A 12766-nucleotide genomic window follows, 5' to 3' on the forward strand; every position below is an offset into this window, starting at 1 on the left:
CAAGCACGACTACAACACCATCATTAAGTTTGCTGACGACACAACAGTCGTAGGCCTGATCACAGACAATGATGAGACAGCCTATAAGGAGGAGGTCAGAGACCTGGCAGTGTGGTGCCAGAACAACAACCTCTCCCTCATTGTGAACAAGACGAGGGAACTGATCGTGGACTACAGGAAAAGGAGGGTCGAACAGGCCCCCATTAACATCAACGGGGTTGTAATGGAGCGGGTCGAGAGTTTCAAGGTCCTTGGTGTCCACATCACCAACAATCTATCATGGTCCAAACAAACAAAGGCAGTCGTGAAGAGGGCACACCAACACCATTTCCCCCTCAGGAGACTGAAAAGATTTGGTATGGGTCCCCAGATCCTCAAAACGTTCTCCCGCTTCACCAATGAGAGCATCCTGGCCGGTTTCATCACCGCCTGGTATGGCAACTGCTTGGCATCTGACCATAATATGCTACAGAGGGTAGTGCGTACGGCCCAGTACATCACTTGGGCCAAGCTTCCTGCCATCCAGGACCTATATACTAGGCGCTGTTAGAGGAAGGACCAAAAAATTGTGAAAGACTCTAGTCACCCAAGTCATAGACTGTTCTCTCTGCTACCGCACGGCAAGTGGTACCAGAACACCAAGTCTAGGTCCAAAAGGCTCCTTAACAGCCTCTACTCCCAAGCCATAAGACTGCTGAACAGCTAATCAATGGCTACCAGGACTATTTGCATTGTCCCCCCCCCCCTTTGTTTTTACACTGCTGCTACTCACTGTTTATTATCTATATAGTCACTTTACCACTACCTACATGTACATATTACCTCGACTCATTATTGTTGGTTTATTGTCTTTTTTTTATCTTTTACTTTAGTTTATTTAGTAAATATTTTCTTAACTCTATTTCGTGAACTGCATTGTTGGTTAGAGCCTGTAAGTAAGCATTTCCCTGTATGGTCAACACCTTTTGTATTCGGCGCATGTGACAAATAAAATTTGATTTGATGGCCCCTCCACTGTCACTCTCTCCAGCATCACAGACACACACACATCACATCTCACACACATCATCAAACAGCAGGCAAGAGCCACACCGCTGGTCGTCAGGCAGGGCCATGACAATTCACACTCCCACTCCTACTCTCACTCACACACACAGGCGCTCCATAGTAAACCAATCCCCTGCTAGAGAAGGAGAGGGGAGGGAGGGTAACAAATCCATGAAATCCTTTCAGAGACGGTGTGGGCTCCAGACCAGATGACTGGGATGTTATGCTGCTACAATGATGCTCTAAATGTCATTGGGAACAGATAGCATCTACCTCTTACTGGCAGAGTAAAGCGCTTTCCCTCCCTCTACCCTTTCTCTGGGTCTTTCTCTATCCTTCCACCCTCTTTTCTCACTCTCTCCCTCCCTCCATCTCTCTCTATCCACCCTTTCCCTGTCCCATTTCTCCCCCTCCCTCTTTATATATCTCCCTCTGTCTTAGTAAAGATGGACAGAGGTCTCTGATGAGGTTAGATCATTTTGTGGAATAGAGGATGGGAGAAGGTAAAGCGCTAGAGATTTGAAACGTCTCCTGTGTTGATGGCATTCATCTGTCACTCCTCCCATCCTCCCGCCCTGATAGCGCTCCTCTCCTCTGACAGGCAGGGCTGCCTCAGCCTCAGTAATTGTGGTGTCGTTACAGAGCTAATGGTGCAGCAGGTACCGCAGGCTCCCACAGAAACACTCAAACCCCTCCTAACGCTTTCCCTAACGCTCCCGACAAAATAAACAGCAATGAATCAAGGGTGCAGTCCCAATTTTACAGAGGAATGGTTATGATGTTCGGAGCGTGTGTGTGTGTGTGTTGGGAGGGGGTGGATAATAGCTGTGGCGAAGTTACAGCACCCTGGGTTATTGTTATGAACACCAGAGGGGAGGGGAGATGGCCCGTTACGGACAGACTCCATTCCGGCTCATTGAGAACAGCCAGTTGCACTGAAGGCTGTATGACACAGTACAGGCCAAATAGAAGAAGGGGGTTGGGGGGACAAACTGTATTCTCTGAGATGGCACCTCTCTCTAAGTTATACAGCATAGCCCCTCAAGGCACAATGAGGAGGTTTTCTGCAGTGAAATCAAAACTCTTGGCACGTAGGCTACCAGTCTCTGCACACACACTCTCTCTCTTATACATACACAGATGAAAACACACACACACACACACACAGGCTACCCATCAGCAAATTAGCTGAATAAAGAGTATCTCTTCGCTGGGTCGTTTGAGTGGCTAATTACTCATCAACGCACGCTGTGTAGGGAGAGAGAGAAGAGAGAGAGGGGGAGAGAGGGAGAGGGGAGAGCAGAAAAGAAAGAGAGAAACGAGAGCTAGAGAAGAGAGAGAGAGGAGAGCAGAGAATAGAGAGAGAGAGAGAATAGAGAGAGAGAGAGAAAAGCGGAGGAGAGAGATCAGTTTAGCATCAAGAGATAGAGCTTCAAACAGCATCGGATGAAAGCCAAAGCTTTAATTAAAACCTATTTGTATGAGAGAGATTTGAACCCCAAAATGGAGGGGAGAGAGAACATAAATACACACTTTCCTAGATGCAGGAATGAGATCATATGAAGCCATTAGTTTAGATGATGTGCTGACTTTATAATGCCCGAGCAGGGTGCCAAGCGCTGGCGTAGCTCACACACCCCCTCAGCCCCCGCAAGGCAGGGGGCCCACAAGTTACGCCACTGGTGCCAAGACATTGAGAGTAACCAAGTCGGATATTGCTAGGGTTGCGTCCCAAATGGCACCCTATTCCCTATATACTGAGCTACTTTTGACCAGAGCCCTATGGATAGTCTTCCAATGAACGCATTATAAAGGGAATAGGGTGCCATTTGGGTCAGACTGCTGATAATTTCCCCTTTGTGTCTAGTTGGAGTCCAGCTGGATGGTGTAATAACAGTTAGCTGTAGATGTAGCGATGGCTGTGGTCCTCTCTGGTCTCTTTGTCTGACAGACAGAGGCTCTTAGCTGGGTGTGAACCCCTTCGGCTCAGCATCTATTATTGATGGACACACACACAGTTTGATACACACACTGTGACACACATACATTGTGGCACGCACACACGCACACGCACAATAATATATGCCATTTAGCAGATGCTTTTGTCCAAAGCGGCTTACAAATCTAAGCCTAGCATCAAGGCCCTCTCTCTGGTGGAGTCCAGGCTCACAGAGGGAGAACTGTCTTTACTGTAGCTGTGGGAGCTATGGCCCAGTCACAGTGTGAGAGGGGAGAAAACATAGACCTACTTACACATTCAATAGACTTTTAACAGGTGCTTCATATAAAACTAATGTTAACAGGAAAAATGTAGTCCCCACGCTGCTATTCTCCAGTGGTGTAAAGTACTTAAGTAAAAAATACTTTCAAGTACTACTTAAGTAGTTTTTTGGAGTATCTTTACTTTACTATTTATATTTTTGACAACTTTTACTCTTACTCCACCACAGTCCTAAAGAGAATGATGTACTTTTTACTCCTTACGCTTTCCCTGACACTCAAAAGTACTAGTTACATTTTGAATGCTTAGCAGGACAGGGCAATTGTCTAATTCACACACTTATCAAGAGAACATCCCTGGTCATCCCATCTGCCTCTTATCTGGTGGACTCACTAAACACATGCTTCGTTTGTAAATGATGTCCTAATTGAAGCGTGCCCCTGGCTATCCGTGAAAAAATAAAAAACTAGGAAATGTGTCCAGCTGCTTTGCTTAATATAAGGAATTTAAATCATTTATACTTTTACTTTTGATACTTAAGTACATTTGAGCAATTACATTTACTTTTGATACATAAGTATATTTAAAACCAAATACTTTTACTCAAGTAGTATTTTACTGGGTGACTCACTTTTCTATTAAGGTATGTGTACTTTTACTCAAGTATGACAATTGGGTACTTTTCCCACCACTTCTATTCTCCTGTAGTGTATTTAACTATTAAACAACAATTCATCCCCATGTCATTGTGACCAGATAAAACCTCCAACTATATTGTTGTTCTATGTGTATTGTATTATATTGTATTGTATTGTACTGTATTATATCGTATTGTATGTGCTTTAGGTGGTAGCTTACTCTTTTAGGAGGTGATTACTCACACACACACAACCTCTTGTCATTGTATTTCCTCTGACTGGTGTTTTCGGAGAATACTGTATGTGACTAATGGAGCCTTGTAAAACATGGCACACCTACTTAACATAACATTGTCACTGTTAAAGGGAAAGTGTGACATTTTAGCAATTAAGCCTCTCCGTGCAGGATATCTCTGTGTGCAGTTTGAAGGAAGTTGAAGGTAGTTTATGGAGCCATTGCTAACTAGCGTTAGAGCAATGACTGGAAGTCTAAAGAGACAGTCAGCATACTTCTCAGCAATTCCTACAACAATATAGCCTATACCTAACCACCCACTTTATTCTCCCAATAGACAGTCTTATAATGATTGATCCACTTCCATATGAATCTTATTATATTAGATCTATACATTTTTACACTCTTAAGAAAAAAAGGTGCTATCTAGAACCTAAAAGGGGTATTCAGCTGTTCCCATAGGAGAACCCTTTGATGAACCATTTTGATTCCAGGTAGAAGCCTTTTGGTTCCAAGTAGAACAATTTTGGGTTCCATGTAGAACCCTTTCCACAGAGGGTTCTGCAGGGTACCCAAAATGGTCATACCTGGAACCAAAAAAGGTTATATCTGGGACAACAGCAGTAGTAGTAGTTGTGGAATTGTTAGTTAGATTACTCATTGGTTATTACTGCATTGTCGGAACTAGAAGCACAAGCATTTCACTACACTCACATTAACATCTGCTAACCATGTGTATGTGACAAATACATTTGATTCGATTTGATTCGATTTGATTTGAACCCTTTTCGTAACCTTTGTTAAGGAGTGTATAGTGCTATGAATGCTCAGCCTGGTTTAGTACGTAGCCATGCAGGGTTTAATGTCCTTTGAGCAGCAGTACAGTATGATATGACCTTTATCCGTATGTTGTGGGACGGAACTGGGGAATGGAGGTGACTGAGCCCCCTCTACTCACACGAGCTGCCAAAGCCATGAGCCAGCATGCTCCCACACTGCACTGATCTATCCCCCTGCAGGGTGTGTGTGTGTGTGTGTGTGTGTGTGTGTGTGTGTGTGTGTGTGTGTGTGTGTGTGTGTGTGTGTGTGTGTGTGTGTGTGTGTGTGTGTGTGTGTGTGTGTGTGTGTGTGTGTGTGTGTGTGTGTGTGTGTGTGTGTGTGTGTGTGTGTGTGTGTGTGTGTGTGTGTGTGTGTGTGTGTGTGTGTGTGTGTGTGTGTGCGTGTGTGTGTGTGCGTGTGCGTGTATATGTGTGTATATGTGTGCATATGTGTGTGTGCATATGTGTCAGAATGTGTGTGTGTGTTACCTTTCCTATCGCATATGAAAAAAACATAAAGGTCATACATGAAATGTCATAGGTAGTGTATTCTCCTACTGGACACGCCTACTGGCGTGTGATATCACCTCCCGCTGTCCAGCCCCTGAGGTGTGTGCCACTGACCATACTGTGGGCCTAGTCACAGTCGAGGATAATATGTACTCAGAAGGCTGCACAATGTTTAAAGAGCTATTCCAACAGACTCGATGGTCATTTCTCAAGCAGGGCCATGGCTAGGCCTACCTGCAGTGTTGCTTTTACCATGCATTAGTGATGATTGAGGGGAATAAATACAATGGCCCTCCTTGGCCATGCTTGACTGGAGATTGTATTACACTAGAATTACCAAGAAAGAATAAAAGTGTTCACAAATCATAGGAAGGAGCTGGTCAAAGGAATGGCCCAAAGCCTTGTCTTAGCACAACTGTTCGGCAGCGTTAACAAAGGACTTTTTTAGTGCGTCGTCGCACTATATCTACACAATGCTTATCAGACTAAATGAGTTTGAAACATTCACACCCCCGAAGAAATCTCTTTGATATATGCTCATACGCAAATGAAAAAAAGAAGACATTCTTTTAAAATAGAAGTAACACTAGCAAAGCAAAGCTTATCAGATGCCCAACAAAAATATGTCGCGGTGGTGGGGGGGCCCGACTATAAACACAGGGGAACAGAGCAGCCTACAAGTGCTGCATGCCTTTAGATACATCGTGTCACAGTGTTTCTGTAGTTAAGATAATAGGTAAGGCAGCTATAATTTGCACTGATGACACGGATTAAAGTGCTGGAAGGTTTGACTCCATTCCGGTGCTCTGCTCCCCTCTCCCTCTGTCCAAGTGTTTTAGCTGTGACATGCCAAACGGAACAATCTAATATCTAAACTGACCACTGTGACTGCACAACAGTATTGTAGAACCAGTATGAAGAATGTGCACTCAGCACAGTTAGTGAGCCGTGCTCTTCTCTCTCTCTCTCTCTCTCTCTCTCTCTCTCTCTCTCTCTCTCTCTCTCTCTCTCTCTCTCTCTCTCTCTCTCTCTCTCTCTCTGCACATATCCCTATATCTCTCCCTCTCTCTGCACATATCCCTATATCTCTCCCTCTCTCTCTCCCTCTCTCTGCACATATCCCTATATCTCTCCCTCTCTCTCTGCCTCTCTCTCTCTCTGCACATATCCCTATATCTCTCCCTCTCTCTGCACATATCCCTATATCTCTCCCTCTCTCTGCACATATCCCTATATCTCTCTCTCTCTCCCTCTCTCTCTGCACATATCCCTATATCTCTCCCTCTCTCTCTCCCTCTCTCTGCACATATCCCTATATCTCTCCCTCTCTCTCTGCACATATCCCTATATCTCTCCCTCTCTCTCTGCACATATCCCTATATCTCTCCCTCTCTCTCTCCCTCTCTCTCTCTGCACATATCCCTATATCTATCCCTCTCTCTCTGCCTCTCTCTCTGCACATATCCCTATATCTCTCCCTCTCTCTGCACATATCCCTATATCTCTCCCTCTCTCTCTGACTCTCTCTCTGCACATATCCCTATATCTCTCCCTCTCTCTGCACATATCCCTATATCTCTCCATCTCTCTGCACATATCCCTATATCTCTCCCTCTCTCTGCACATATCCCTATATCTCTCCCTCTCTCTGCCTCTCTCTCTCTGCACATATCCCTATATCTCTCCCTCTCTCTGCACATATCCCTATATCTCTCCCTCTCTCTGCACATATCCCTATATCTCTCCCTCTCTCTGCACATATCCCTATATCTCTCCCTCTCTCTCTCTCTGCACATATCCCTATATCTCTCCCTCTCTCTCTGCCTCTCTCTCTCTGCACATATCCCTATATCTCTCCCTCTCTCTGCACATATCCCTATATCTCTCCCTCTCTCTGCACATATCCCTATATCTCTCCCTCTCTCTCTCTGCACATATCCCTATATCTCTCCCTCTCTCTGCACATATCCCTATATCTCTCCCTCTCTCTGCACATATCCCTATATCTCTCCCTCTCTCTGCACATATCCCTATATCTCTCCCTCTCTCTGCACATATCCCTATATCTCTCCCTCTCTCTGCACATATCCCTATATCTCTCCCTCTCTCTGCACATATCCCTATATCTCTCCCTCTCTCTCTGCCTCTCTCTCTCTGCACATATCCCTATATCTCTCCCTCTCTCTGCACATATCCCTATATCTCTCCCTCTCTCTGCACATATCCCTATATCTCTCCCTCTCTCTCCCTCTCTCTCTGCACATATCCCTATATCTCTCCCTCTCTCTCTCTCCCTCTCTCTGCACATATCCCTATATCTCTCCCTCTCTCTGCACATATCCCTATATCTCTTCCTCTCTCTGCACATATCCCTATATCTCTCCCTCTCTTTGCACATATCCCTATATCTATCCCTCTCTCTCTGCCTCTCTCTCTGCACATATCCCTATATCTCTCCCTCTCTCTGCACATATCCCTATATCTCTCCCTCTCTCTCTGACTCTCTCTCTGCACATATCCCTATATCTCTCCCTCTCTCTGCACATATCCCTATATCTCTCCCTCTCTCTGCACATATCCCTATATCTCTCCCTCTCTCTCTCTCTCTGCACATATCCCTATATCTCTCCCTCTCTCTGCACATATCCCTATATCTCTCCCTCTCTCTGCACATATCCCTATATCTCTGCCTCTCTCTGCACATATCCCTATATCTCTCCCTCTCTCTGCACATATCCCTATATCTCTCCCTCTCTCTCTCTCTGCACATATCCCTATATCTCTCCCTCTCTCTCTGCCTCTCTCTCTCTGCACATATCCCTATATCTCTCCCTCTCTCTGCACATATCCCTATATCTCTCCCTCTCTCTCTCTCTGCACATATCCCTATATCTCTCCCTCTCTCTCTGCCTCTCTCTCTCTGCACATATCCCTATATCTCTCCCTCTCTCTCTGCCTCCCTCTCTCTGCACATATCCCTATATCTCTCCCTCTCTCTCTGCCTCTCTCTCTCTGCACATATCCCTATATCTCTCCCTCTCTCTCTGCCTCCCTCTCTCTGCACATATCCCTATATCTCTCCCTCTCTCTCTCCCTCTCTCTCTCTGCACATATCCCTATATCTCTCCCTCTCTCTCTGCCTCTCTCTCTCTGCACATATCCCTATATCTCTCCCTCTCTCTGCACATATCCCTATATCTCTCCCTCTCTATGCACATATCCCTATATCTCTCCCTCTCTATCTGCCTCTCTCTCTTTGCACATATCCCTATATCTCTCCCTCTCTCTCTGCCTCTCTCTCTCTGCACATATCCCTATATCTCTCCCTCTCTCTCTGCCTCTCTCTCTCTGCACATATCCCTATATCTCTCCCTCTCTCTGCACATATCCCTATATCTCTCCCTCTCTCTGCACATATCCCTATATCTCTCCCTCTCTCTCTCCCCCTCTCTGCACATATCCCTATATCTCTCCCTCTCTCTGCACATATCCCTATATCTCTCTCTCTCTCTGCACATATCCCTATATCTCTCCCTCTCTCTGCACATATCCCTATATCTCTCCCTCTCTCTGCACATATCCCTATATCTCTCCCTCTCTCTGCACATATCCCTATGTCTCTCCCTCTCTCTGCACATATCCCTATGTTTCTCCCTCTCTCTGCACATATCCCTATATCTCTCCCTCTCTCTCTGTACATATCCCTATATCTCTCCCTCTCTCTGCACATATCCCTATATCTCCCCCTCTCTCTGCACATATCCCTATATCTCTCCCTCTCTCTGCACATATCCCTATGTCTCTCCCTCTCTCTGCACATATCCCTATATCTCTCTCTCTCTCTGCACATATCCCTATATCTCTCCCTCTCTCTGCACATATCCCTATATCTCTCCCTCTCTCTCTGCCTCTCTCTCTCTGCACATATCCCTATATCTCTCCCTCTCTCTCTCTGCACATATCCCTATATCTCTCCCTCTCTCTCTCCCTCTCTCTCTCTGCACATATCCCTATATCTCTCCCTCTCTCTCTGCCTCCCTCTCTCTGCACATATCCCTATATCTCTCCCTCTCTCTCTCCCTCTCTCTCTCTGCACATATCCCTATATCTCTCCCTCTCTCTCTGCCTCTCTCTCTCTGCACATATCCCTATATCTCTCCCTCTCTCTGCACATATCCCTATATCTCTCCCTCTCTCTGCACATATCCCTATATCTCTCCCTCTCTCTCTCCCCCTCTCTGCACATATCCCTATATCTCTCCCTCTCTCTGCACATATCCCTATATCTCTCCCTCTCTCTGCACATATCCCTATATCTCTCTCTCTCTCTGCACATATCCCTATATCTCTCCCTCTCTCTGCACATATCCCTATATCTCTCCCTCTCTCTGCACATATCCCTATATCTCTCCCTCTCTCTGCACATATCCCTATGTCTCTCCCTCTCTCTGCACATATCCCTATATCTCTCTCTCTCTCTGCACATATCCCTATATCTCTCCCTCTCTCTGCACATATCCCTATATCTCTCCCTCTCTCTCTGCATGTAATCCCCTCCCTTCCCGCCCTTCCTCTTTCTCGTGATAAAAATTCCATGGCTGGTTAATTTCTCTCCCTTGTAAAGCTGAGTGGAGGGAAAGAGTAAGGCCAGCACAGTTCAATCAGAGAATAATCCCCCTCTCTGGGCTCAGCTAGGAGCCGGTGACATGGTCAACACTGGAGAGGCTGGACCACTGGACCATACTGGGTGGAGGGGATGATAGGATGCTCAGATTATGATGATGTGTGATGGTGGTTAGATTAGCAGAGCTGGATATGTATCTAGTCAGTGGTTTTATGATATAGAGTGTGTGGCTGTGTCAGAGTGTTTGATTTCTGCTGAATCACAGACTGGTTATCATACACTCTTAGAAAAAAAGGATGCTAATCTAGAACCAAAAAGGGTTGGGAACCATTTTGGAACCCTTTTTTCTAAGAGTGTATATGGTTGATATGATCAGTTGGTTCATATGAGGCTAATCAAATCGGTACTTTTGTATGAGGTCTGAAACAGTATGTATTGATTAGAGATGAGTGTGGTGGGGCTGTTGTGCCCGTTCCGACCGTGTGTCCCTGTCTCTGACTGAGTGTCTGGAGTTGGGGCGGTACCTGCAGACAGAGCCCAAGTGTCTCTGAATAATATGTGTAGATTAAGGATGAGTGTTCTCTCCTGAAACTGTTCCTGTTTTCTGACCGTGTCTCTGTCACCCTTACAGACGTGTCTGGAGTTGGAGCGGTACCTGCAGACAGAACCCAAGCGTCTATCAGAGCTGTTTGACGAGGAGCTCGACTGTCTCCTGACGCCCACCTTCATGCAGGGTGCTGACAGTGACCTGATGGACCCCCTTCTCCCCAGCCCCCCTCCCCTCCTCGTCTCCCTTCCCAAGGTGCTACAGGCCCCACAGCCCCACAACACCAAGGCCTCCGGAAAAGAGTCTGGAGCGAAGACCACCAAGGAGGGGGTCAACGGGGTCAACGCTGCTCAGCTGAGTGCCGTCACCTCCCTCACACCACCCTCCTCGCCTGAGCTGGGCCGCCACCTGGTCAAGCCAATGCAGACGCTCACCGCCACAGCCGACGGCACGCTCACTCTCAAACTTGTGGCCAAGAAGGTTGGTCTGAATGCGGCCAAGCTGGTGGCCACACACTCCACTCTACCCTCGCCGCCCAGCAGGGGGGGGCACAGTGACAGCGAGCAGGGGACTGGGTCGCTGGGGGGAGATATCCCAGAGAACAAGAAGAGGGTCCATCGCTGTCAGTTCAACGGCTGCAGGAAGGTTTACACCAAGAGTTCCCACCTGAAGGCCCACCAGAGGACACACACAGGTGAGACAGAACCTAGGTCTGACCATAACTATGGGGCATGCATCATGCACCATGCAATCAATCAACTGTATTTCTAAAGCCCTTTTTACATCAGCAGTTGTCACAAAGTGCTTAGACAGAAACCCAGCCTAAAACCCCAAAGAGCAAGCAATGCAGATGTAGAAACGCGGTGGCTATAAAACAACTCCCTAGAAAGGCTGGAACCTAGGAAGAAACCTAGAGAGGAACTCTCAGGCTCTGAGAGGTGGCCGGGTGGAGATTACAAGGTTACACAGCCAATAAGGCCAGGTCCTGCACTAAACACACTGCCTGAAAACACACTGTCTCACCTGACCAAGGACCATGCATCTACAATTATACAGGTGCACCATGCGCCTAACACAAGACCCTAGGAGAATATAGGTTTAGGTTTAAACTCTGCCTGAAAACATCTTCTGTTTCAGTATAAGTGCTCAGCTTGATATGTCTGAGTGCAAGGATTGCAATCCAGTGTTGTGAAGTAGAAACACAGAAGCAGTCTTGATCTATCGCTCTATATCCCCCTGTGAGATCCTTCCAACGGGCTAAAAATACATAGGTCTTAGCTCTGCAGTGCAGCCTCTCTCTCTCTCATTCACCTCAGTGACTCTGAGTCTCTTACTGAAAGCAGTCCAGTCTCTCCGTCCACAAGCTGCTAGCGGTGGGAGTGGTACGGTAATTGCCAATGGATTGATAGACTGACGGGTCTAAATGGCTAATTCAGCCATGTCTACTGCAGCCTGGAGTATCTCACCACCACTGGCCTCCCAGTGAACCTCAGAGAGAGAGAGAGAGAGAGAGAGAGAAAGAGAGAGAGAGAGAGAGAGAGAGAGAGAGAGAGAGAGAGAGAGAGAGAGAGAGAGAGAGAGAGAGAGTGTTGGCATCAGGTTAGCGCTAGCCGTAGCGTTAGCATCAGTGTTAGCGACGCTAATCCTTTCCTGAGGCCTGCTGTTGACTCGGCAGGTTTCACCGCTGCCACTAGAGCACTAGCGATGCTAATCACCAGCGAGCTGATGCAAGCCATTCATTCGCCCCCTCCTCCTCCCACACCCAAAAAATGAGAGGAGGGAAAGGGGGGGAAAAGAGAAGGGTAGAAGAGAAAACAACACCCTTAAGACATGCTGCAGCATGCTGCTGTGTAGCCCCAGCCCCGATATGTTCATTACAAGACAAGAGCAGCACAGTACAGTAATTAGCCTAATCCTTCTGTTTTGGTTATTATGTCCATACATCAGTGACACACAGGGAGGGAGATTAAGATTAGTGCAGGATTTAAGGGGGGGCCCTTGCTTCATGAGGATGACATGCTACTGGATGGCCCCATCAATAACAGTTGGTAAGGAAATACACAGCCTTTCACTGAGGTTTAATAACCATAGAATTAGAATGACTAGAATAACTATAGAATTAGAAT

General features: G+C 46.6%; 1 protein-coding gene across 1 annotated transcript in view; it reads left to right on the plus strand.

Moving 5' to 3' along the window:
• LOC124043960 (Krueppel-like factor 7) overlaps positions 1-12766 on the plus strand; it is an 83149-nt gene that overhangs the window by 53320 nt on the left and 17063 nt on the right. The window contains exon 2 of the mRNA XM_046363145.1: positions 10725-11334. Coding sequence (XP_046219101.1) covers positions 10725-11334 — 610 coding nt within the window. The remainder of the gene's footprint in view (positions 1-10724; positions 11335-12766) is intronic.

The sequence above is a fragment of the Oncorhynchus gorbuscha genome, linkage group LG09 (assembly GCF_021184085.1).
Source record: "Oncorhynchus gorbuscha isolate QuinsamMale2020 ecotype Even-year linkage group LG09, OgorEven_v1.0, whole genome shotgun sequence".
In the NCBI taxonomy this organism is placed as follows: Eukaryota; Metazoa; Chordata; class Actinopteri; order Salmoniformes; family Salmonidae; genus Oncorhynchus; species Oncorhynchus gorbuscha.